This window comes from Exophiala xenobiotica (assembly GCF_000835505.1).
Source record: "Exophiala xenobiotica strain CBS 118157 unplaced genomic scaffold supercont1.1, whole genome shotgun sequence".
In the NCBI taxonomy this organism is placed as follows: domain Eukaryota; kingdom Fungi; phylum Ascomycota; class Eurotiomycetes; order Chaetothyriales; family Herpotrichiellaceae; genus Exophiala; species Exophiala xenobiotica.
This window is the reverse complement of record NW_013562494.1, coordinates 554040-578985: the sequence shown is the minus strand read 5'-3', so window position 1 is coordinate 578985 and position 24946 is coordinate 554040. Positions and strand designations below refer to the sequence as shown.

The following is a 24946-nucleotide window of genomic DNA, read 5'->3' as shown; positions in this document are numbered from 1 at the left end:
AACGTGCTTGAAAGACAATTAATGGAATGTTGCTGTGACACGGAAGACGCCCTGAGCAGAACCGGGAGAGATTATTTTGTTCTAGTTGTAGAGCGAAACCGTGTTGCTTTTGGCCACGCCAGCAGCAGCGACCACTCAACATGACCTTGATATAGCCATGAGAGAACATTAAAGCTTTTGACAGCAAAAAGGGAAAACTGTTTTCCAATTGTAAGAGCAGAGTATGCCGACACATAGTAGTCGAGCTTGTTGATCATGCGAAAAAATCAGAGTCTGAAGCTGAATGGGACTTGGACCCATCCCTGGGAATCTTTGGCTTCGCTGTTCCCTCCTCTGCGCAAGGGGCAGGGACGATTGGGTGATCTGGTCAAGCTTGTTTTCTACCGAGTGCTCCGCCTTCGTCAACGTGATCGTTCATAAGGGGTTTGTACTAGTATCAAAGGCCCGCTGCGTCCAGTTTTCTCTATTTTGCCTGACCCTAATTACAAGGTGTAGACCAACTCGGGGTTTTCTTTGTCCGTGAGATCCAAAAACCTGACATCTTGGGATCAGCGTCTTGCTTCGGATAAAACTCACGAGGGCAGACTTACTCTTGGTTCTCGAGCCTGGCGTAACCCGGTTGTCCACGAAGAGCCGCCTTGTTCCGATTTTGCCGGCTGTAGTACCAGTATATCAAAGCCATGTCGAGGAAGCAAGCCGACCTATTGCCGAAAGGGAACGTTGAGCATCATTTCACAAGAGACAGGAGTGAGACAATGAATATCGTCAATGGTAGCAGAGCAAACACAGCCTTACCAGCAACATATTATGGTTATTTCGGCAGGAACATAGTGTGGGGCATCCTGGAGTCGAAAGGTTTGTGGCCCTGTTGAAAGGGTCAGTAAGAGATTGCTTCCACTGGACTGGATCACATACCAATTATGAGCCCTGCACAGTATGCAATAAGATATATCGCTGCAACTGTCGTCTTCTTGGTCTGGCCAGCAACATTGGTTGAGATGAGTGATAGTAGCGCCGTGAAGGGCGGCGAGCAAGCATACATCAAGTAGTAACCTGCAAGTCTCCCACCCTTGTTCGAGAGGGGCAAGGCGAGGATGAGTACGATGCCAACGATTGCCACAACGAGAGCCAAAAGAATTGAACAGGAGTCGATTACTATATCGGTCGCCAAGGTAGCCACAACCAACCAAGGCTATAACGGCCACAGCACCAGCTGGGATGCTCAGTAGGAGAGACTGTTCGGCAGTGAAGCCAAAACCCACAATCTGATAATCAAGTCAGCATTTGTATTTGGCCCAAATGTTTCTTCCTAAAGTGTCTGTCCTGTTGGCCCGAGCAGATCACATGGATATGCTGGTGCAAATTCTTGAACAAGTGCACAGAGAGAACTCACCAGCTCGCTGAAAAAATTGGTCACGCCGCCGATAGGTATACCAGCAGCCAGTGCAAAGAAAGCGAAAGTTCAAGTCATGGGATCGAGCATTGCCTCCTTGAACTGGTAGAACTTGAAGTGTTTGTTGCCAATACCTTGCTCGTTGATTCGAACTCGCGCGACCGCGAGCCGTTTGTCGTCGTCACCAAACCAGCGGGCGTTGAGCTGAGAATCGGGCATCACGAACCAAAAGACGACACCTATCACGATAGTGAATAGTCCGGTGCTCACGAAGAGTATCTTCCACGGAGCTATTGTAGTTCCATGTGCTTTTGTGCCTTCGGCGATGCCGTACGCCAGAAGGCTACCAACGATGATTCCGATACCATTGAAGCTGAACCATATGCCTGTTCTGAAGCCCTGCTCCTTTCTGGTATACCACTGTAGCCGATTAGTCAGGTGGTGGCGAGTAAATCTTGTCGCGGTCATGAGTACCTGGGATGTGAATAACGCGAATCCAGGGGTCACTCCAGCCTCGAATACACCCAGAAAGAATCTCAGGGCCAGGGCTCGCTTGAAGTTGGAAACGACTGCGAAACAACAAAGTACCTGATCCAAAGGTCAGACTACACCCCGACGAGAAGTCATCAGTGGCACTTACCACGCCCCACACTACGATACAGAAAGCGGAATACTTGGCGAGAGGCAGCCTCTGTAGCAAGCGATTCGTGGGGTATTCCCAGGCAAGGTAGCCTGTTCTCAAAGTCAGCGTAGCTGTAAGGATCTGAAAATTGTTATAGAGATACTGTACCGAAGTAGAACATGGAGCTCCTATAGGTATCATCTCAGTCAGTCTCGCACCTCTACTTCTAAAGGTAGACTTTTGCCTTCACTTACAGCCACTCATAGTTGCCGCCTTTCAATCTGATGTCTTCTTTCATTCCCATGACGCTTGCGAAAGACAAGGTGGACTTGTCAAGGAAGTTCAGCGCGTAGACGAGACAGAGTAACGGCATTAGTCGCATGTCGATCCTCTGGAGGAGTCTTTTGTTCGTTGCATCATCGATCTCGACATTTCCAAGAGCGGAAACGGCAACCATGGCTTCATCCGCATCGAGAGGATGCTTCCATTTGGTCTCTGGGAGAGCGTCAACCTCTCTGCCAACTTCTGCCTCATGGGCAGCGTCGTGAGATGGCTTTTCGTGGGAGCCTTGAGCCATGATGCGTTCGATGGTTTTCTCAAGGGTGTCGAGTGCTTCCTCCTATGCAGCAATTGGCTACCCCGGACAGTCTCAATCTTAAATGGACAACCCAAACACTGTCCGGGGTTAGAATGCGGAGTAAAGTCGTGCCGCTCAAGGCCCGGCAAGAGGGCTTTCGAACTCGCACTGCCGTTCGCGGCCCAAAAAGAGAGCTTTCAAGCTCGTACTGCCGTTCGCGGCCCGGCAAGTTGGCCAGATCTTTGTACTACAACCATTATCATTGGTTCCTTTTAGTAACAAGACTCACCTCGTCGAAGTCGTCGGGTTCCTATCTCAGAGACTCGGACTTGAGTTTCTAAATAAATGTCATCTCCCAGACGTCAGAGGATTATTCTCATCACTGGGGCCAGTCAGGGTCTTGGCCTGGCTCTCGCCACGAAGCTGGCATCGTTTGAACACACACATGTACTCCTCAGTGCGCTTTCTCTGGCAAGCGGTGAAGAAGCTGCCAGGTCTATTCAGCCTGTCGAAACATCGGCAATCACCCCTCTGGGGCTTGACATCAACAATGACAACTCCATCAGAGCAGCCGTGAGTGATATATCGAACAGATTTGGACGCCTCGACGTGCTGGTCTATAACGCTGGAATATTCCTCGATCGCCCATCCAAGCCGGGAGAAAACGTGTTCCTCAATGATAGCGGCGAAGTCAATTTCCGCGACATATTGCGCCAGACGTTTGAAACCAATGTCATCTCACCTTTACAATTGACCGAGTCGCTACTACCAGTTCTGTTGAATTCTGGAGATCCACGGGTCTTCTTTATCACTTCTGGCCTAGGTTCCCTCGCCCTCACACTCGATGAGAATGATCGTTACTTCGGCTTCTATGCCCCGGCTTATAAGTGCTCTAAAGCTGCCCTCAACATGGTCATGGCTATAGAGAGCGTGAAACTCCGGAGTTGTGGGGTCAAGGTGAACGCGACGTGTCCTGGTGCCATAAGTACGGCAATGAATGGGTTTCGTGAAGGCCTTGGAGCTGTTGAGGAAGGAATCATCAACACAGTGAGATAGATCATGGAAAAAGACACCTCGACGGGAACATTCACAGCGTGGGACAAGGACCACGTGGCTACGCGGCCTTGGTAGGGTGATTGAGTGTTATGTACTGAGACTCTATCGTCAGATGAGATATAGGCAGCACTTGGTGACCTTCGCTTAGTGAGTACAGCTTTATGGGCGGCCTGGAATCCCGTAAGGCTGCGTAGAATCCTCGCTGTTGAATTAGCCGGCGCGGTAGGACGCCTCATGATTCTCGGGCGTCAGTGCGCTCGTCTGAGCTGCTACAAGGCCCTGGTCAGTGGTATCTCCATTTTATTATACGTTTGACCGCTTCCTGTGAGTGTGCAAACCGGTATCGATATTGTTGTTAGTTGACTTCCTCTACAGTCACCGTGAATATGGTTTTCGGTGTTCGAGAGTATTGTGTCACATCATGAAGATTGCTGTATGATGAAGTTGATTGCAACGCCGTTGCGAGTGACATCAGCCCTTGAAGGTCTCGAGCTATCCAGTGGGATTGATCCTGTCCGATCTTAGTTTTGCCAGCCCCGAAACAAGACAAGCTGTGGCTCGAGCAGACTACTTCATTTGCCACGAATTCTGGCTTCAGCGTCCAGGCAAGCTTCTCGGATGGACCAAAATTGGTCCGTTAGTAGATGGGCCAGACGATGAGCCAGAGGGTAAGCCAAAGGGGACTGGATGGGTGTAGCATGCTTACTGGTCGCCTCGTCCGGTGCACAAGTGCACAATAACTATTGCTTACCACACTTACTAATATAGTACTTACTGTATCAACACCCTGCGGTCTAGCTAGGGACATATACTTAAACCAGAGGTTGGCGGGAAATCTTCCAGCTGGCATACCTAAGGACCAAATTTCGAACTTCACTTAAGATCAACACTTTCGGAAATTTCAAATCATCTCCATTGCGAGATCCACCGATACTAGTATAATCCCATCATGGCTCCATCTCTAGTGCCCGTATGTACGATGCGGGCATACCTCCACTCCGAACTTGCAGATGTTGGCCCAAAGTCGTCCGGTGCTACTCGATTCATCGCAAACGTCACCGACGGTTTCATCAAATTCAACGAGTCCGACATAGAAGCCCAAGTTCTCCCACCGGGTGGGGATTGGCCTCTCATAGACTACCAGGCCAACTGCATTTACATCGACGCTCGAGTTCGGGCCAAAACAGAACAGGGAGAGATATACCTCCAATATAAGGGAAATGTGACTCTTGATGAGCCGATGAAGAAGTTACTGGCAGGAGATCCCGATGCAAAATCCATGTCTTTTGGAGATACTAGTTGGTTTACCAAGGTGGATATGGAGACAACGGATTCGAGATTGAAATGGATGGAGACCGCCTTCATTGTTGGCCAAGGTCGTTGGAATGTTGATGAAAAAGGCATCTCAGCGGAGTATTTGGTGTCCCATTTGAAAAACTAGCAGAGCGCAGATCATCGAATCGAGCCGATAAATTGTGCATGACCGGTTTAATGAAGACCTTGTAGGCAGTGTTTGTAGGGCTCGACTCCTACCCCACCGAGTCCTGGCAGTCAACATTAGTCGCAGTCCCAGTCGTTGTTTTTTTGTAAGGAGCCGGGCCCTAACGAGTGGTCTCATCTTCTAATCTGCACATATACGTTGGCACATTTGTATATACGTTATTGGTTAGGCTTCGCTGGTGGCTTCGGAAGAGCATCCCAGCGGCTGCTTACGACGCCCTCACAAAGATCACTGGAACTTGGTCCGTATAAAAAAGTCCTGCGAACTTTGTGAACGCGAGGATGGCATTCCCTGGCTGTATGAGGTATCTCCGCTCACCAATACCAGGGTGAGCACAGTGTCATTCGCAGTATGGACAGAGAATGCGTTAGATGCATGAGTGCACAGACCACAATGCTTCATCGATGAGTTACACTTCTATTAGTCGCAAACATTGTTACCTTGCAGGAATCCTTCGCATATGATGAATCCTGTCGCCACTGGAGATTGTGGGGAGTGGTATGGTATGCCAAAAAGAGTCGAAGACGGAACTCGCTCAGAGTGTCTACCGTTCCCGGAACGACGACGACTCGCCGAGAAAATGTCATGTACTGATGCTCTATCGTTAGATGAGATGTGGGCCGCACTTGGTGACCTTCACTCCCTTTGCTGCCTGGACTCAGATGCCTTGTGCCTGCTAGGGTCACGCCCATGGTGTGCGGATGTGCTTGACAGCGAAGCGGCTAACTGGAGCGTACAGAAAGCCATCCTGTTCCCTTCTCACAAGTCATGCTTACATAGCTAAGATAGTATGCATGCAAACAGGCGCGATATTTCAGGCCTATTTGGTTTGGATGGATGTGATTATTCTCTTTTTCGTGATGTCAAATGGACAGTCTAGGTGCTGGGCTTCTGCGCGTTGGCATCAATAACCCCCCTGGTAGCCTTCTCAACCGGTCAATAACTTCCACCATAATGTGGTCTGTCCCATCTTGCCTCCTTCTTCCTCTCCTCAGGCTCACTCCGATCATCGAAATACTGCACTCTCTTCTCCTCAGTGAGAACACGTAGATCGAAATCTTCTCTATAATCAATCGTAGTCCCATTAACCGAAACATACGGTCTCGTATCATTCTCTCCATCCCACTTCGCGCGCCAAACTTCTCTCTTCCCTTCTTTGTTGTCACCTAGTACCTCTGTTAAATCTACAACATCGGTCTCGCCCGCGCCACTAAACGTAAAGCATCGGACTCCACATTTTGGACAGAAGTAGAATTTCCGTTTCTTGTCGTAGCATTGGTAGATACTCAGTTCATGATCTGGATCAAGTGGTGAAAGGAGCATGAAATCGTCTCGAGGATTGGCAGGATGAACGTGGAAGAAGTTCATTTTGTAACACGTGCTGCAATTGCAGCGGCAGACTTCTTGTTGGATTGGTTGTGGTGGATGAGACGACGAGAATGGATGTGGAAGGGTGAGGAAGACGATGTACTGCGTCAATCCGCAGTGGCAGGATCCGTGGCATGCTTGTCTTTTTGGCGCTGTCTCTGCCATTCTTGTGAAATGTGAGGTCTCGGAGTGAAGTCCTGATATGAAGCGACGAATTGGTCAATCATGGAATCCCAGAGCGCAGGGTGCTATAATTACTACCTACGAGGGATCTTTGCGCTTCAAAATCGAATGTGGACTAGCCAGCAGGTAGGCGTCGACAAGAGACAAAACAGAAATGCAGATAGTTTGATTCAATGTAGCATGTGTTGATTATTGATAAGAGGTATTGCTCTCCTTTGGTCCACTTCGGGTCTTTGCGGATGATCATTATTCGGCGTAACACTACGCTCGAGTATATTCAGGGTTTCTAGTAACCACCCCACCTTCACCTAATCAATGCGCTCCTACTCGTAGCTGTAATCGGCCAAACCGCTATGCATGTTCATTGTCTCGAAAATTTGCTTGGGCAGTCCCTCGACCGACGGACAGCCACATGTTTCCGCAGTGCATTGATGATGCTATGGATGTCTATGCCGTCCTGCTGGCACTGGGTGGTCGTTTGAGATATAGTCCCCATGAGGGTGACTCATGAGCTCCGTTGACTAGTGAGCAATGTGTTTTGGCACGCATATATTGCAGGCCAGTATGTGACGAACTCCGTGCATCATACATTACTTGCCTTCGCCTTCACTCCACCTGTGGAAGGCATATTGTCCGCTTTGGCTGAAGTCACTTGAGCCTGTGAAATCTTTAACCACGCACTCCAGAGGACGTCCTTATTTCTTTCCAGCTCACCAACAGTTCGACAACGGACTTGTGGTGGTTCGTGTAAGTCCAGTCGAGTGGTGTACAACCATATTTGTCCTTTACCTCTGAATTTGCTTGGCTAGTGGAGAGTAGCAGCTCTACAATAACGACATGTCCATGCATGGCAGCCCAGAATAGTGGTGTCCGGCCATAGATGTCCTCCGAGTCCACTTTGACATTCCCAGCAGACAGTAATAGCTTAACGACCTCGCTGTACCCCTCTCCAGCAGCTACAGATAGCGGTGTCCGTTCATACACATCCTTTAGATCGGCCTCGATCCGCGCCGCGGAGAGGAGCACCTGGACCATTCTGCCATCGCCCGCATGAGCGGCCCTGTATAACGGTGTGAAGCCGAAATTGTCCTCGGAATTGACGTCTGAACCGTGCAGTAGCAGCTGCTGGACCATTCTCTCATAGCCACATTTCACTGCCACGGTAAGTGGCGTCCAACCATTCTCATTCTTGGAGCTGAGATCGATTTGGTTGGTCTCTGAAAGCATATAACCAATATCCATATACCCGTCTTCGAGAGCTGAAAACAAATCCTCATCTGGAGCTTCGAATTCGCCTGTATTCAACAGCAATCTGACAATTGCTGAGAGGCCATCATGGACGGCGTAGCTGAGTGCAGTCTTGGGCCAAGATTTGTGTGTCTTTGAAATAGCAGAGGATGATTTGAAGATCGCTTCATCCACATTTGTAAAACCACTCAATGACGCAAGTTCAAGCGAGTTCAAGTCATCTGTGATACTATGTTCTCGGATTTTCCGCTGCCACAACTCAGCTATCTTGGCCCAAGATTGGAAAAGGTCAACTTTTGGCCACTGAAGCAGCACCAAAAGATCAGGTTGAGGAAGTCCCTTATGTTCGACTTTTTGTGCATGAGCTATCCAGTACATATAGGCATATTGAAAAAACTGAAGTCGCTCATCCGAGTAGGGGAAGTGTGGGTCTGGGCCAGGGTCAGTGGTTGGACAGCAGTGAGTCCGTCGACGGGGCCCGAGGGCAATGATAGCCACGGGGTATCCTTGAAAGGACCAGCAAAATTGGGAAGTCGCGGTCTTGTTCAAGCCAACCGAGCTTCTAGGCTCTGGTGACTTTCCACAGGCTACTACATCTTTCAATGTCAAGTATTGAAGGCAAGATCGTGATAGTTGGAGATGGGCATTTCCGACAACCATTGAAGAGCCGCCAAGCTGTTCCAGTCCGGCGTTGAGGAGGTAATCAAACACAGATTGGTGAATGAATCGCGCTCGTGGTACTTTACCGGTTTCCTGCACTTCGATTAATCCTCCTGAAAGCTTTTTGACTTCTTCCTTCATTTCTTCTAGTTCGTATCTTCCTGAGGAGTCCAGACACTCTTTGATGGAGGTGAAGACGGGGTTCATATCAAGGACCAAGGCAACGTGTAGTGCTCTCAGAGAGAGTGGTCGAGCAGCGAAACATACCCATTGCATGAGTTTCAGTGCTTTCGCTCGATCCTCATCCGGAAGAGTTTGAAAGATGTTTTGATAGAGATTGTGGAGATCGGTCGGTGTTTCTCGAATCCGCTTCAATATCACGTCCATGTTCTTCTTGTAGAGGCGAAGCTTGAGGACAATTTCCACAACCAGAGCAACCCACTGAAAGATTCCTTGAGCTCCACTTGTGATATTGGATATAACCAGTTGTGCATGGTTCTCATTTGGAATCGCGGACTTCATGCGGCTTTCCACATACTTTCTTATATCTCCATCATTTTCGTCTTCAAGGGTAATGACAATGTCGCTGCCCTGGTAAATGCGAATATTAGGGTAATGACGACACGAGAAGAGCATGCTTGGATTGTGCATGCTTGGATTGCAACTCGAAGCGAGATCCTCGAAACGTGATGCAATGTATATGGCGTTGTCCTCGCCGCATTCGTCAAGCGCATCGACAGATATCCGGATAGCCGGCGCTTTTGCTGAAGACATAACCGTATTCTTCAGAAATGTCTCAAGCTCTTTGACTTCCCAATTCCACTTCACCCCTGGCTCGCCGATGGTGCGCCATCTTTCCTTGAAGTTGTTGGTGAATTCATTGAGGAGATGAGGAACACGGCTTAAAATCTGATGCAAAAGCGATCGGACGAGTCCAAGTGGGCTCCTCTGGAGAGGCACTCCTGTTCCATCACAGAAGAAAGAAGCCAATACGGGATCTTTCTGCTCTTTGTTTTGGTCCCCAGTGGCATAATTGACGAGTGTTGATTTACCTGTGCCCGGTTTGCCTCTAATCCACAAAAGCCCTCTACGTTTGACGAGCCATGACTTATAGCTTCTATGCTGGAAAAGCCAATTGAACGTTCCCGGGGCCGCTTCTCGAATCCTATTTTTGCGGGTGAATATTTCTGGAAATGCCAAAGACTGTAGGCATTCTATAGAAGAAATCATTAGGATTGCCATGTGTGGGTCATTGGAAGTATGCCGACCACTTACTTTCTTGATCTTCAAGGCTTTCTTTTGCCCGGGCGAGAGCTATTGGCCCAGCTTTGTTGTAAGTGAAGGACCAGTGTTTGAGAAGGGCTTTCATGCAGCTGGCTGACACTGTTGCAGCGTAACCTTGCCACATTTTACTCTCATGGCTATCTGCATAGTCGCAGACGGACTTGATGATGATAGTAGGAATCTGATCCCATACTCCAGCTCCCTCCATCTCGAACCCGATGACACCATGTTCGTTCGCGACGCCATCTCTGTGAGCATCGGATTTCATGACCACGTCCCCGGATGCGAACCAGCCGAAGTGAATCAAAAAAGGGGCGCCATCTTGGTCTCGGAAGTCACGCCCTTGTGAGGAACTTCGACGGGCAATGCCATTGCAGCCAAGTTCAGTACAGCTAGAGTCTCGAGCCTCCCGACAGATGTGATCTGATGGGCCATTGCATTGGGCACAGATGTTGCAAACCACTGGATTCTGGTGCTTATGGCGATACTCTGGGGGATAGATCTTGTCTTCACCCGGGCTTGGGCGCTCCAAATCCGAATATTCCTTCGTGGCATGAAGGCCTTGTAGAAAGTCTAAAGTATCTCCCTCCAACCTTCGGTATCCTTGTTTTGTCCTTAAACAATGAGAAAAAGCACGTATTTCGGACTTTGGTCGACCCAGATTGTCGTCGAGACTCTCCTTTTTCTCCAGGCCACCGGGATATTGTCTTGCCAAATCCAATTGATTGATCCCTGTGCTGATAAGGACAGCGCCCAACGAAATGTCACCAATGTTGGTCCTGGTCGGTACTCCTCCACAAACACCAACAACCAGGCATAATCTCACATCGGGGAAGGAGGCTCTGAGGTGAACACCAGCCGTAGCAGCGGCGACTTTGCCCATGCCGGGCAAGTGTACGAGGACAACATTGTGTTTTCCAATCCAGCCTGTCGTATACGAATTGTCATCCTCATCAATTGTCCCGAAGTCATCCCACTGCCCATCGAAGAGAGCGGCGACTGCGCTGGATTCTATTGGAAGGGCACAGATCAAGGCGATCTCAAACTCACGTCGATGAATAGGTCTGTGCCGTTCGGACGTGGACCTCCTAGGCAACGGGGAGTTTGAAAGGGCGGAGAAATTTCGACATCTCTACGGTCACTCCGTACTGTATTGGACCTGGAGGCATGTACGAAGAAGGAGAATGGTTTCCTGTTGAGGTTTTGATGAGATTAATTTGAGGCTACGGTGCTGCAATTCAATGAGGCTTTGCGGAGTAGCGGCTTAAGGCAATAACTCGGACCGTGCCGCTTTAAACCCACCCTGCCACGTGCTCGCGACTCCCCTCTTCTACTAGGTACCTGTGCTCACTTTCCGATTCGCCCTTTATTTAACTCGCCCTCGCTTCGAAGGTCTTATTCAAACGTTTCAATAATTCTTGAGAAGTTGAACTTCGAGCCCCAAAGTCGCTCCTATACCATTTATTTCTTCTTGTATGTATGTCTCGGACATTCTGAACTCCCGCTACATGTCTTCGACTTGTCAGTCAGCACGACCTTGAAGCCATTAGTCTTGGCTTCCTGTAGGCACCTTCGATCTCTGGTCAGGGTGTCTTCTTCTGATGGACGGTAGTTGATCTGTCGCTCTACGGATTCGATGGCTTTTCCCACGCGGCATTAGTACTAAGCATGTTCTGTTGGCGGGTACGGTACTTGCCTTCGTCGATCTTTTGTTTGGACTGCGTTGGCTTTGACGAAGAGTTGCCCATGATGACTGCTCGAAGTTGCCTTTTCCTCCAAGGTAAGGTGTGGTTTAGCTGCTGCGGTTGTACGGAGTAGCGGCGGAAAAGATTGATTACCTAGCTAATCTAAGAAAAAAGAGTGGCCGCTATATATAGTCCCCATCAACTGGCGCGATTGGCCTTGCTGGGTTGAGAAATAGGGTGACGCCGCCTTTACTCACCGCGACTCGCGCGACCCGTGTTAGCGATCACCCTCCGAAGCTATTTCGTTAATTCACAGGAGCTAACCCAGGCCCGGAAGCTAGAGCCTCAACTCTCTCTTCACGACATCTTTGTTGGCTCACTTTTGATCAGAGAGGGCTAATAGAGCGATTAAGGGGAATGCCCATTGATGAACGCATTTGCAACTCGTTATGATGCTCATCTGAATTTCTGAACAACATGCCCCAGGCCATCTCTTACAACTGTGACGCTGAAGACCAGTTCGTAATCGAGTCGAGATCTATGGTCAAAGGGATGGTAAAACGTGGTTCAAAGACAGCTTCAACGACAGCTGCTCTACCTACTAGATGATTTCAACAACATCTGCTCTGTATTTCAAAGGACTTTAAATGTCAGCAGGGGGGCGGCCCCTGAAACATAACACTGGCCACGCCCAAACACTCTGCAGCAAAAATGCTCGCCGTGCTCTACAGCACATAGCGGAACTTCTTGTTTTGTTTATCGGTAAGATCGAGGAATTCAATGTTTTCGACCTCTTGGACAAGGCCGGCAGCTTCGGCTTGATCGCGCTTCTGGTTCTCCCACTTGTTGAAGTACCAGATGCCAAGCATCAGGACGAAAACGAACGCCCATAGTGCAAGGGTCGCAGCCTTGGCCGAGGTATAGTACGGCGGGTGGACAAGGATCTGAGGGCCGGCTAGGTACGAGACAGCCATGGTGATGAAGACAATGGCGTTGACGGTGTTTTTCTTGATCGTGCCTAACGAGTGACTGGAAACCATGGACAGGAACAGGAAGAAAGGCGTCACGCCATTGCTGGCGCCGATGAAGTACGCTGCCGACTGACCCCCTCGGCAGAACAGCAGGCTTTGTGCTGCCAAGCCGACCTGTAGCGCGATGACAAAGACGTTGACGAGCTGCGACAAAGCCGCCATGAGACTTCGGTTCTTGAAGCGATCGGCCATGGCCAGCAGTACCGCTGTCGGTAATAATTGATGTGGGGATTGAAGTGACAAAGGGAGGCTAATAATCAAGTCTGGTGCAGTCCAAACCCGGAGGCTCCATTGATCCATTCCCGCAGTTCATACTTCGTACCTCATCGAATACTCCGTGATATCTCTGCGCAACGCGGGATTCTTACACAGTCCCGGAACTCCCCTAACTTCGAGGTAGCACGCGAATATTAGCTTCCCTCACTGAAGGACTTGCTTCATTACTATTACCATTAGTAAATGTCAACGAAAATTCGATTGCTGTCCCCAGCAACAAAGTATTGAAACATTGTCGTGAACCATGCATTCAACCGCACTTTGAAGGCGGAGTTGAATTGTTCTTATGTCTTGACCATAACTAACGTAAGTATGGCTGTTGCTGGAGCTTATAGACCGGAACGTATAGGTCAAAAAATATCAATAGCAACAAAATATCATTAGCAACACCAGAAGGGCAAGCATTCTTACATCGATGCCTCGTACACGAAGAAGTGGAGCAGGCCTGTCTGGCCAACGACGAAGCCCAAGCCGAAATCCGTCGGCTTTAGCTCCCTGCCGGCGCCACGGTGGTGGTCGAACCGTGGGCGTACGCCACGAACGGCACGAATGACATGACCGAGAGGATCACAATGGTAGGGATAAAGTTGTCCATCTCGATGGAATTGACTCATGATGATTCTGCAGTGTTGGTTCTACCTCCGGTTACTGGAATGTCCCGGTGGCAATTACTACGCCTACCCGATGGCCGTATGCGCCGAGGTGTCTGAGAAGCTACAAATTAACAAGCTATATCGCTTGCCTGCTTCCCCCAGCGAGAAAATTCACCACGAATCGCATCCCTTTGACCGCCGCCGGATCCACCCTACGTCCATGTCTGAATACCATCCCGATTTGAGACCGCCTCCTCGAACCACCACTACGCCATACCAAGTGGTTCAGCCTGAAGGGGCTTCCTTCAAGATCCACGGACAGAGGATCGACTGGGAAAAATGGCGATTTCGAGTAGGCTTTAACTATCGTGAAGGCTTGACTCTTCACGACATCCGCTACGACGGGCGAAGTTCTCTTCTATCGCCTGTCCCTGGCGGAGATGTTTGTGCCTTATGGCGATCAGCGAGCTCCCTATCCACGTAAAGCGGCCTTTGACCTAGGTAATGACGGTGCGGGAATCAACGCCAACAACCTAAAGTTAGGATGTGACTGTCTCGGTGAACAAAACCCTCTTCAACGTAGTATACAGCCTTTCCTCTACCATTCTTGCTGACTACGAATTAGGCACTATCAATTATTTCGATGCCTGGCATAACACTGAATCTGGAGAGCCCCCTGAAAATGCCAAACGTCGTATGCTGTCACGAACAGGACGATGGAATTCTGTGGAAACATACCAACTTCCGGACCCAGAATGCGGGGGTGACGTGATCACGTATCCTCGTGTTGCAGACGATTATCACGGTCAGCAACTACGAATATATTCTTGCCTTCCACTTTGGTCAAGACGCCACGATCAGCTTCGAGGTTCAAGCCACAGGTATCCTGTCCACGGTCCCCTCCGCCATCAATGTCAAGGACAAATATCCCTTCGGCACGATAGTGGCGCCGGGAGTGCTCGCTCCGTACCACCAACATCTTTTCAGTCTCCGGATCGACCCTGCTATTGACGGCTACAACAATTCACTTGTGGTGGAAGAGTCGAAGCCTATGCCGGTCGACGATCCATCCATTCACAACCCCTTCGGCGTGGGATACATGACCGAAAGCCATATCGTTAACCGAGAGGGCGGGTTAGACCTCGATCACAACAAGGCGAGTCTTCAAATTCATCAACGAACGGAAAATCAACCCCATGACCGGCATCCCCGGTCGGCTTCAAGATCATCCCCGCCTATAGCCAGATGCTCCTCGCCCAGCCGGAATCATTCCATGCGAAGCACTCCGAGTTCGCCGAGCATGCAGTATGGGTGACGCGCTATGAAGACAACAACCATTTCCCCGCCGGCAAATACATCATGCAGTCCTCGGGAGGCGGCGGCCTCGCCTCGGCCATTAAGAAGCGCAGTAGCGGAGGCAAGACCCAGTCCGTGCGCAACACCGACATTGTCATCTGGCATAACTTCGGTTCCACGCATAACCCGCGCATCGAGGACTGGCCAGTCATGCCCAACGAGAAGATGATGGTCAGCTTGAAACCCGTCAATTTCTTTTCCGGCAACCCAGGCCTCGACGTGGCCATCTCGATCCAGAGCCAGAACAAGAGCGTCTTGTACGACGACGAGGAAAGTCCTGCCAACTGGACCCAAAGCTGCTGTGGCCCGAGGCTGTGAAATGTATTGGGCCCTCCGTCAATAGTGTCCACATGTATTGCCTGCCCTAAGCGGAAGTTTTGACCCTTACTAACCAGGGTTGTCCCGGGACTCACTTCTAAGACCTACGGCGCCATCCTTCGCCTGCTTATTGACTAGTTGTTGTAAAACAGAAACACGCGTCTAAGGGAGGCCCACGGCCATTTCCGTCTGTGATGCTGCCGGCACGTTCGGCCCTTGTTGCGGTCGGGATTCGCCGCTATTCTCGCGCTGTCTAACAGACTCCTCCGGTTAGCCCCTTATTCCAAGCTACTGTACTCCGTACGTGCCCACCCACCCAACCTATGTACATTAATTGATCCCTGAAATCCTCCAAGTAGGATGGCACCGCCCAGAGAGGCCAGAGTTTGTCTAGTCGTGGGCCATGTCACGACCAAGTAAACATCATGCAGGCACGATGTAAGTGCTTGTGCCGCCCTCAGCGATTTTCTGAGTGTTGGTATCCAGACATCGGGAGATTCAAAGCCTGGGTATAACCCTGATCACGGGAGAAATGGTCCTTCTCCGTCAATATCTCTACGTTGGGCTGATCCTGATGGTGTTACAGCAGACTGGGACTCAAGGCGGCTCCAATTTAGGTCTATGGGCGCGCTGGAGGCCAGTGGTCTATGCCTCCCAGCTAGATCATGTATGCCAACTACAATAGCCACTTTATGCCTACATTATAGTCTACGTTTTCTTTCTTCCTGTTGCCGGGAAATGGTGGAAGGTCACTCTAATCCTTCCACTTGAACGTGTGACCATAATGGTCGTCTCTCAAATGGCTCTGGCCTTTGCCGTATAGGTTTTCCCTGAAGGTGCCGCCCGGAACGGCGTAGTCGTCCCACATCAGACCTCTCTTCTGTAGTTCTGGCACCAGCAGGTCGACCACATCCTCATACGTGCCCGGGTTGTGCACGGCCGAAATGTTGAATCCGCCAATGTCAGCCGACTCGACCCATTCCTCCAGGTAGTCGGCGATCTGTTCCACGCTGCCCACTGGAGCCGGGTGCATGCCTCCCGTCGAGATCTTGAGGCCTAATTTACGGGGTGTCCAGCCACCACTCCCTGCGGATGCCGCCTGGAAATTGTCACTCACGCTACGGATCACACTGTTCGCCAGGTACGCCCTCCAGCTTGAAGACCTCGTCCAGAGGGAACTTGGACATATCGATGCCCGTGTGACCCGAGCACTGCGCTAGGCCCGCAACGTAGTCGGCGTGCTTGAGCGCCGTCTCGTATTTCGCCTGGGCTTCTTCGGGAGTGCGACCGACGTGCAGCGTGATGCCCACAAAGATCTTGATCGAGCGGGGATCCCGCCCTTCCTCGGCGGCGGAGGCCCGGATTGAGGCAACCTTTGGCTTCAATTGTGAAGGGGTGAAGGCACCCATGAACACTGCCTCGGCGTGCTTGGCCGCGAACGCCTGTCCCGCGCGAGACGTGCCAGCCTGGAGCAGGGACAGGGTCCGTTGAGGTGAGGGGTGCGTCTGGTGAGTTCCTGACATCTTGATAAATTGACCTAAAAATAAGAGAAAGAAACGATCAGACTCTATCCTATGACATCAGGAATAATGGGAAAGCCTTTACCGTCGTGTTCGATCTTGCGAACTTTGTCAGGGTTGTAAGCAATAATCTGCTCCTTGTCCCACACCGCAGCATCATCCGCCCACGAACTCTCCCAAAGTCTGGTGGACGAGCAGCCACGTGCCGCGCGTTCTAAGCCGCCAATTGTTGGCGTGCGGTGAAGAAAGCAAAATGACAGGAAAGGACGTACTTGTACACGACATCCATAAATTCGTCAGCCATCTCGTAACGCTTGTCGTCGGGCAACGACGTCAGTAAGACCCAGTGCGAAGGCAACCTCTTTGCTGTAGCTGGTGACCACGTTCCAACCGACACGGCCGTTGGTAAGGTGATCCAATGAGCTCCAAGTTCGGGCCAGCATGTACGGTTTCAAGTAACTCGTGCTACCCGTGATCCCGAAGCACACAGAGTTGGTGACCATGCCCAAGGCCGAAATGAGAGTAACAGGATCCAACTAACTCGTTGCGTTATTAAGAGAGATATGGGGAAAGGACAGCCCATCTGCAACAGTCCGAGAGGAGAACACTCACCTGAGCGACCTGAGTTCCGGCCTTTAAGAGGGGAGCTTGTGAGCCGCCATACACTTCCTTACCGCCATATGAGTCGGCAAAGAAGACACAGAGGATTTTGCCTCGTTCGGCCAATTGAGCCAGTTTCATGTAGTAGTCAATCCGGTCTTTCGTGGACGATATCTCTCCTGGCGAGCTAACATAAGGTTGATTCCTCGGTCAGCAAAGCCATTCCTTCGATGAATTTTTTTTTCATATCTGAAATATTTCTGTCTTAAGCAATAAGAAGAACTTACCGCCATTGCCCGGCGCACACAAAGTTGCCCGTACAGGCAGTTTCAAAGAACGCCAGCTGTATCTGCCTCTTCCCCATCTTACTGATCTCTTCTCCAGCACTCGATGAATCGTGAAAAAGAACCACAATGTCCGTTTCAACAAAGCCGCGTAAGGAGGAAAGCTTAATGAGGCAAAGGATCCTTTTCCTTATAACCGGAGACTGGATGGTTTAGAACCAGACCAGTTTAGGCTTACAAGTGGTGCTTGAAGAGTAGCCTGTTGCAGACCACTCGCCATTATTCAAGAGGGAAGGCATGAAGGGCCCCAGGTTACAGTGGTCCTGGCCATACCATAGTAAGTCATGATCCGGCCTGGGCTTGAAGCCGCGCGAACGGGTACCGTCGCGGAGTTCTCCAAACGTTGCGCTTACTGCGGCAAAATGCCATCCGAGCGCTTTGCAGCTCCCGGGAAACAAATCATGTCTAGATTTCCTCTACCGCTTTCATGATAGGTAAGGTCAAAAAGCTCGAGCCCGGTTAAGGAGGTTAGTCAAATAGTAATGTCATGCCACGTCAAGAGACTTCAGCACGCAGAGAATGACTCGGCGCAGATTCGACGGCATATCTGTCCCGTAGCGGATTTACATTGATCCGACGAGGCTGTGATAATAATCTAACTGAATAAGAGAAAAAGTCTGGCCGCTATATGTAGTCACCGTAACTGAGTGTAAGGAGGCGGGAAGTATTAGACTAGGCAAGTATCCCGACACTAGTTCTAGATTGTCAACTCCTTTACTCCGTAACTCGCAACATCATGTGTCGCCTCCACGCTACGGCTATTGTTCATCACGAGTTTAGCCCAACCTACCTAGGTATCGTTCAGACGATTTGTCCCTAGTACCTAGGCTTATATGGCAAATGGTTTTCTGCACATATTGTGGCCGAGAGTTCACCCGGGCGGAGCATTTGCAACGTCATGTCCTCATCCGTAAGGTCATATCTTTGTTGACTGTCTTTCATTTTGGACCAATGGCTCACCATTATACTACTACTCCCAGATACGAAAGTTCGTCCTTTTACATGCAATGTGTGTCACTTATCCTTCAGTCGCAAGTAAGTCGCTGCTGCTGCTGCCTCGTACCTCTCCTGCCATCTTCTTGACCTCTTTCTGACCCGGAATTGAAGGGATGCCGCTCAAAAGCACGCCAGCACGCATTCCGAAACGGCGACAATAAGATCGGCGCAATTTGCGTCTGGCCGTAGCTCCTCTCATGCCTCTGAAAAAGGCCTGCAAGCTGCATGCCAAAACTGTGCTAAAACAAAGACCAAATGTGATCGCCAAATGCCCTGCGGTCGTTGTCGCCTGAAGAATCTCTCTTGCCAGTCGCGTACTTCACTTCGACCGCCCCGAGCTACTGACCCGGGACTCACTGTGTCGGCGACGTTATCGGATGATCAGCAGAGACTTGACAGACACGAGACAATAAACTCTCTGGAGATTTCGACCAAGGCAACAACCCAAGCTCCGTTCTTGCCTACCGCCGATCACAATTTGTACCGGACCACTTCTGCGAGGCAGACACTGATATCAAGCTCTCTAACTTCAACTGATCACCAGTTGGTTCAACCTCCCCAATTGCAACAGAACCTTTCGGGCTCAGACCCTCCTGGAAATCAGGGACAATCGCTCAGCGACAATTGCCGGAGAAGGCCTGAAAATCGTCAAAGCCTCTCCAGTTCGGCTGATTCAAGACAAATCAGCAGACCGTATGCGACAACACAATCTTTGACGCCGATTTTGGAAGGCTTCGACCTTGAGCCGTTATTCCCCCAACAAAATGCCTCAACAACCCACTCCCAGAATACCAATGATGCCACGAATGGCGGACTTCACGGAGAAGCAAATGGTCAAATGTTCTCTCAGCCACAGCCAGATACGAGTATGCCCAACATTCTCGAGGATGCTAGCCATATATTCTCGCAGTTCGACTGGGGATGGGAGGGCTTGTTCGCATCGCAAGCAGCTACTCCAAATTTCCACACCTTGTTTCTTCCAATGGACCCTCCTTCCTCGACTCCGTCTCTTCCTACCCAGAGCGTGGTGACCCCTACACGCTCGGCCGAAAACGTCGCTCGTCTAGGAGATAACTACGCAGATGCTGCGCCGTGGTCAAGCATCTCTACTACCACCTGGAGAGCCCAACACTTCAAGGAACAGGAATACTTCGAAAATGTCAGACTTGCCGAAACCACGAGGGAGAGAATGTTGGCAACCGCGCAGAATTTTTTTCGGTTAACTCTAGACTCGCTTAATGTCAACTCCAACCCTGGGACTCGATTTTTGATGGCAGATTTGAAACGGTACAGTTCTTCGAGCATCTTGATGCTACCCCCAACGCCTATATTACATATTTACCTCGAAACGTATTTGACAAGCTTTGAGCCATATTATCCTCTGATCAACAAACGATCCTTCGATCCGAATGCGATCGCTTCCGGCAAGCACGAGCAACTTGCCATCGTCATGCTATTGCTAATGATAGCTTATGGCGCCATGAGGGACCCTGCCATCAAAGCCCGCCGACTATCCATGGGCCTTCTCGAGATCTGTCGTTTGACAACGCTGCATCTTCTAGACAAGGATAACACCAACCCGCGGAGTATGATTCTCGCCGAGTGTGCTTTGCTGAGCACCTATCAAGCAGCCTTCAGTGGCGACAAGTGGCTCATGGAGTCAAGTTTCGGCCAAATGCATCAATATTTAATGGTGAGCGCTGACATCACAATATGTTGAATCCGCGAAGGGATTGTCTGACAAACCTTATTCACAATAGCTGTCGAAGCACTCACGCTTCTTTGAAAGAGATCCAACTACGCCGTACGTTTTGTCCGATGGAGCAGACGTCGAGCTGCTCTGGCATTCCTGGCTAGAGAGAGAGTATACTTCGAGGTATGTGGACTTCCAACCTTTCAGATCGTCGTTGATAGTCTCGTAGACTCGTTTACAGCTTAGTCATGGTCGACGCAGAGATCAGCATTCTCTGCGACAAAAATCCAACGTTGACCATCCCGGACTTGGAGAAAGCTGTGCCGGGCGGCGACGATCTCTGGCTCGCTCCCGACGCTTCAACTTGGTTTCAGTGCTGGACAAGTGCTTGTGGACCAGACGCGGACACGAAAACTCCATTTGTCCCAGCTCAAACCTCACTGCCAGAGCTATTTCAATCTCTTTTGGATAACAAGCTCGATCTTTGGAAACCAAGACTCGAAGTTCTCCACTTGCGTCTCCTTTTGTATCCCATTCACATCTTGACTGCTCAGTTATGTGAACTTATGCTCTGTTTCTCCGAAAAGGGACTTGAACCGTTGCGGTTTCCTCCAACTGCATGCCATACGTCTTCAACACTGCGCTTCGAAGAGATCAAGACTCTTCTGCAGACGTGGTGGAGTGTTTTTCGTGGGTTGGACGCCAATACCACGAGGCATTCGGCTCTGAAACAGGTGACGGAAATATTGTACCATCTTCTGAACCTGAAGTTGGCTGTGTCTTGGTCGCACATCGAGCAATTTTCCTGGACGTTCTCAAAGCAACCCCAAGTCACTCCGCAGTTGTCTGCAACCGCCTTGCGCAGACCCCGAGAAGCCGTCTTTCATTGCGGTCAGATAATGCGTATAATACACAACATGGACACCGAGATACGTCCATTATGGTGGCCAGCCGCGCTGTATCGAGTGGCTGTCATTCTCTGGACTCTTAGTATGGTAAACAGTATCGAGCGACCTGAGAGTTCAGGTTCTGACAAGCCGTCCGACTTTGCTATCGATAGATGTCCACCGGACGATCCGACATGGCAGCTATTCCTACGACGTGACAAGGGCAGACCATGTCTTACTGCTGACGATGGCAGCTTACAGCCTGTAGACGATGCAAGTACAATTTTGCAGGTCTGTTCGGATCCTCTCAGACGGCATAAGAACATGTCATATCTTGCAGAATCCCTGCTCGGCGAGCTTGATAGTCTGGCCAAATCGCCCCACCTGGCTGCACCACGCGCTCCAGCGGAAGACCGGCAGCAGGATGGATGCGAATGGATTCTTTGATGACTGCACCCAGTACGGGATTGCATTGGCCTCAGTCCAACGGACAAGCCATTCCTGATTCTTTAGATCACCAGCAAGTCCCGTAAGTTCGGATCTCCACTTCGGGGTCCCCAGAAGTCCGCTGGTCACAAATCCGACGTCCGAAATCTGGTGTTGTCTGATCCCGGGCTCCTCCGGGGCCAGATTGGGCGAAAGATCGACCCCATGCGTCCGCACTCCAGAGACTTTGAGTCCATGCCATTGCCCTTCCCGTAGCTAGCATCACGGGATCGATCGGTTGTTTATACCGTTTGTCCTAAGTGCTGAACGACCTTTGAAGTTATTCCTGTCGACCCTACACACCATGGAATGGAAGAGGCTCATCAGATTTGTCGACGAGGCGGGCGATATCACCTATGGTGATGCATGCATCCAAGACGAGGATGACGTGGAATCTCTAGTCTCGCAAGGCAAACTGTACGCTTCTCGCTTTGAGGGTGATGATCCCTTTGCACTTCATCGTACGACTGAGCAGGTCAGAGTGGCCCGTTTGCTCGGCGTGCTGGACCGGAAACACGTGAAGGTTTTCAAATGTATAGGTCTGAACTATACAAAACATAGTAAGTTACTCCATCATGCAAAGAGTACGCAGGTGTGATGGTGGTGTACTGACGCTTCCTACGAGTCAGGGAGACCGGCCGTAAGCCACCGCCATATCCGTCTATGTTTATGAAGGCTGCTACTGCAATCGCTGCCTTTGATGATGATATCATGGTCCCGGCGATAGCCCAGGGAAAGAATCTTGACTATGAGGGTGAATTATCCATCGTTATTGGCAAAACTGGGAAGAACATTCCACGAAAAGAGGCACTTTCTTATGTCGCGGGCTACCTGGCATCGAACGACGTGTCTGCCCGGACGTGGCAGCGTGACCCTGAATACAGCGGTGTTGTGCCTCAGTGGTCTTACGCAAAGTCATTCGACACTTTTGCACCGCTCGGACCTATGCTGGTATCGCCTGCCGTCGCAGGGGCGGCTGACAATTTGAGACTACAGACTTTAGTCAACGGTGAAATCAGGCAGGACACGAATACCAACGACCTATTATTCGATGTTGCCTATATCATTAGTTTCTTGAGCCAAGGATCAACCCTAGAGAGAGGGACTGTCATCATGACAGGGACTCCAGATGGAGTGGTTCTGGGCATGCCAGATCCCAAGCCATGGTTGAAGGATGGTGATGTTGTTGAAGTGAAAATTCAGCACATGGGAAGCTGTGTCAATAGAATCGTCTACGATCAGGCGAAATCTACATTGTGAAGTCTGTAGCAGCAGGGCTGGCTGATATAGCAGGAATTTCCTCAGTTCTGTGTCCTACAGTACATGATGTGAAACGCCTAAAACTGAAGCGCATCTTACAAGTTACGATATGAATGAAGCCAAGTGCAAATGGGTCGCTTACCGGTTAGTGGCTCAAGCGTTGATACAAAGTATACGGCATCGTAAGGAGAAGCAATTGTCTCACGCCGAAAGAATGCCAGGTTGGTCCCCGAACTCCGCGGCATATTCCTCTTTATCCGCAATATGCGTGACCTGCTTTATTAGTTCCGGGTACCATTCCTGACCTGATCGTCCGGTTCTAAGTTACTATCCTTTGTGCACTGCTCTCGAATCACTCTCATCGTGAGACTTCACATCCAACGACAGCCTCATCCTTCTTGAAGAAATTAGGAGTCTCCAGTTCTCTTAGGCCCTGCAATCATGGCGACATGGGAAACAGACGAATTCATGTCTCAGTGGGACAAGAAATACGTCTCCACCAACTTGAAGCCTGGCTCAAAGCCGTACGATAAAGATTTCTTTCTCGGCCTCGAATCTCGCCTGGCTTCCTCGCACGCCGAACTGAAACATATTGCCAACACTCTGATTGTCTGAGAGAAGTCCCTTGCTTTCTCCTTTTCGCTTCGATATCTTACTAACTTTTCAAAGGTTGCAGCTTGTTGTGCCGTCGGCCGTGCAGACGTCGTTGGTCGACTTTTCGATGACTTGACAGCGGCTGCCACGCCCGAGGAATCCGAGTACATGTTTCTGCGCTTTCGTGAAGCCATTACAATCATCTTTCCTTATTTGGGTCTCCCCACATGTATACCAGCATGTTATGGCATGATCGGAGTTGTACAACGCAAGGGGGCCCGATATGCATCAACCAAGAGTCTTCGGAAAAAGACCATTACTGAGGACGACGTCCAGAAAGGGATCGAACTTCGTGCGAGGATCTATCGTGGTGTGGGCAACTCGGACATCTTCTCCTTGATGGACAGATATTTCACGGACCTATGTGAGTGCCACCTCCTTCTATCTGCCACTTGGATCGATCACCGAAGATCGAAGAGCGCTGATCTATGGCCAAATAGTCACGACTTCGAAGGTGGTTACGTGGGGATATCTTATCGCGAAAGCGAACGAGGAGGTCTTCCAGCCACAGGAGTCGCACCTTGTCGTGGCCACGGCTATCATGGCCTTGGGAGCCACTCGTCAGACTAAAAGCCATATAAAGGCTACTTTAGGTATTGGGAACTCCGTCAATAGCGTCAAGGCTGTTGTAGATATGGTATCCCAATTAGCTGAGTGGGCTGGTCGCCCCGAGATTGGGCCCGTCGACGTCGACCAGCTCGTGGAAGAAATCCAAGCGGCCTTGAAGGGATGACACGAGGACCGCCGAAATGGAGCTCTGGCCGCAATGTTCCTATATAGCAAATACCACCCTCCTAGAGCTACTCTTATAGCCCTGCAGGAATATATTCAAGCATCTGCTCCCGACAAAACCTGAAGGAGAGTCACATTTACTGCTCCTCGCTCCTCGCTACCCGCTCTCTTTACATCTCATCCGGCCTCGACTATCTTGCAAGTGTAGTCTGCACTCACATCGACTTTTGCCAGCTCACCGGACAGAACGCCGTTTCTCTGAGGGGAGACGAGAGCGTCTTCAAACGTTCCTCGTCGCTATCGATACGGTAGCTGGGCCCAACTTGCAACGGATATGTCTTCAAACCAGAGGAAGAGTACCCTAGCTTCTGCTCTTCCCCTCTCAAGAGGTCGTGTTGATCTCGAATGCGCAGCATTACGGTCCTCACCTGGGTCCTGTGGCTTGCCCGATGACTGAGGACCTGCCCCGTCTTGACGACCATGGCTTGAACTTCTACTATGAGCAAGAGGATTTTATGTTTGCTCTGCAGAGGCAGCAAAATCGGTCATACAGCATCATTCGCCCCAACAGAATCATCTAGTATTGCAATCCCGATTTCTCTTAGTCACTTTGTAAGCCCACT

The 24946-nt window shown here is 50.3% G+C and overlaps 11 protein-coding genes across 11 annotated transcripts; 6 read left to right on the top strand and 5 right to left on the bottom strand.

Moving 5' to 3' along the window:
* Positions 1-482: 482 nt before the first annotated feature.
* Positions 483-1042, bottom strand: PV05_00232 (uncharacterized protein; the record flags this gene model as incomplete). The annotated part of the gene is made up of 4 exons (XM_013465105.1): positions 483-534; positions 591-701; positions 796-865; positions 916-1042. The coding sequence occupies 4 exons, from the start codon at positions 1040-1042 to the stop codon at positions 483-485; spliced, it is 360 nt and encodes a 119-aa protein (XP_013320559.1).
* A 420-nt stretch (positions 1043-1462) lies between these two features.
* On the bottom strand, positions 1463-2592 carry PV05_00231 (uncharacterized protein; the record flags this gene model as incomplete). The annotated part of the gene is made up of 5 exons (XM_013465104.1): positions 1463-1813; positions 1868-1981; positions 2034-2125; positions 2184-2203; positions 2270-2592. 5 exons carry the CDS (start codon positions 2590-2592, stop codon positions 1463-1465), a joined length of 900 nt encoding a protein of 299 aa, XP_013320558.1.
* Positions 2593-2937: 345 nt separating this feature from the next.
* Positions 2938-3648, top strand: PV05_00230 (uncharacterized protein; the record flags this gene model as incomplete). The annotated part of the gene is made up of 1 exon (XM_013465103.1): positions 2938-3648. The coding sequence occupies one exon, from the start codon at positions 2938-2940 to the stop codon at positions 3646-3648; it is 711 nt and encodes a 236-aa protein (XP_013320557.1).
* Positions 3649-4597: 949 nt separating this feature from the next.
* On the top strand, positions 4598-5089 carry PV05_00229 (uncharacterized protein; the record flags this gene model as incomplete). Its single annotated transcript, XM_013465102.1, has 1 exon — positions 4598-5089. The coding sequence occupies one exon, from the start codon at positions 4598-4600 to the stop codon at positions 5087-5089; it is 492 nt and encodes a 163-aa protein (XP_013320556.1).
* Positions 5090-7369: 2280 nt separating this feature from the next.
* On the bottom strand, positions 7370-12800 carry PV05_00228 (uncharacterized protein; the record flags this gene model as incomplete). Its single annotated transcript, XM_013465101.1, has 3 exons — positions 7370-9822; positions 9884-10956; positions 12307-12800. The coding sequence occupies 3 exons, from the start codon at positions 12798-12800 to the stop codon at positions 7370-7372; spliced, it is 4020 nt and encodes a 1339-aa protein (XP_013320555.1).
* A 699-nt stretch (positions 12801-13499) lies between these two features.
* On the top strand, positions 13500-15151 carry PV05_00227 (uncharacterized protein; the record flags this gene model as incomplete). Its single annotated transcript, XM_013465100.1, has 4 exons — positions 13500-13919; positions 14103-14171; positions 14271-14689; positions 14719-15151. 4 exons carry the CDS (start codon positions 13500-13502, stop codon positions 15149-15151), a joined length of 1341 nt encoding a protein of 446 aa, XP_013320554.1.
* Positions 15152-15905: 754 nt separating this feature from the next.
* PV05_00226 (uncharacterized protein) lies at positions 15906-16674 on the bottom strand (the record flags this gene model as incomplete). Its single annotated transcript, XM_013465099.1, has 2 exons — positions 15906-16250; positions 16297-16674. 2 exons carry the CDS (start codon positions 16672-16674, stop codon positions 15906-15908), a joined length of 723 nt encoding a protein of 240 aa, XP_013320553.1.
* A 293-nt stretch (positions 16675-16967) lies between these two features.
* Positions 16968-17635, bottom strand: PV05_00225 (uncharacterized protein; the record flags this gene model as incomplete). The annotated part of the gene is made up of 3 exons (XM_013465098.1): positions 16968-17207; positions 17284-17458; positions 17559-17635. The coding sequence occupies 3 exons, from the start codon at positions 17633-17635 to the stop codon at positions 16968-16970; spliced, it is 492 nt and encodes a 163-aa protein (XP_013320552.1).
* A 725-nt stretch (positions 17636-18360) lies between these two features.
* PV05_00224 (uncharacterized protein) lies at positions 18361-21638 on the top strand (the record flags this gene model as incomplete). The annotated part of the gene is made up of 5 exons (XM_013465097.1): positions 18361-18525; positions 18596-18650; positions 18723-20304; positions 20372-20487; positions 20534-21638. The coding sequence occupies exons 1-5, from the start codon at positions 18456-18458 to the stop codon at positions 21636-21638; spliced, it is 2928 nt and encodes a 975-aa protein (XP_013320551.1). The 5' UTR covers positions 18361-18455.
* Positions 21639-21653: 15 nt separating this feature from the next.
* On the top strand, positions 21654-23061 carry PV05_00223 (uncharacterized protein). The gene is made up of 2 exons (XM_013465096.1): positions 21654-22237; positions 22307-23061. The coding sequence occupies exon 2, from the start codon at positions 22341-22343 to the stop codon at positions 22935-22937; it is 597 nt and encodes a 198-aa protein (XP_013320550.1). The 5' UTR covers positions 21654-22237; positions 22307-22340; the 3' UTR covers positions 22938-23061.
* Positions 23062-23378: 317 nt separating this feature from the next.
* Positions 23379-24324, top strand: PV05_00222 (uncharacterized protein; the record flags this gene model as incomplete). Its single annotated transcript, XM_013465095.1, has 3 exons — positions 23379-23546; positions 23607-23955; positions 24032-24324. 3 exons carry the CDS (start codon positions 23379-23381, stop codon positions 24322-24324), a joined length of 810 nt encoding a protein of 269 aa, XP_013320549.1.
* Positions 24325-24946: the final 622 nt, after the last annotated feature.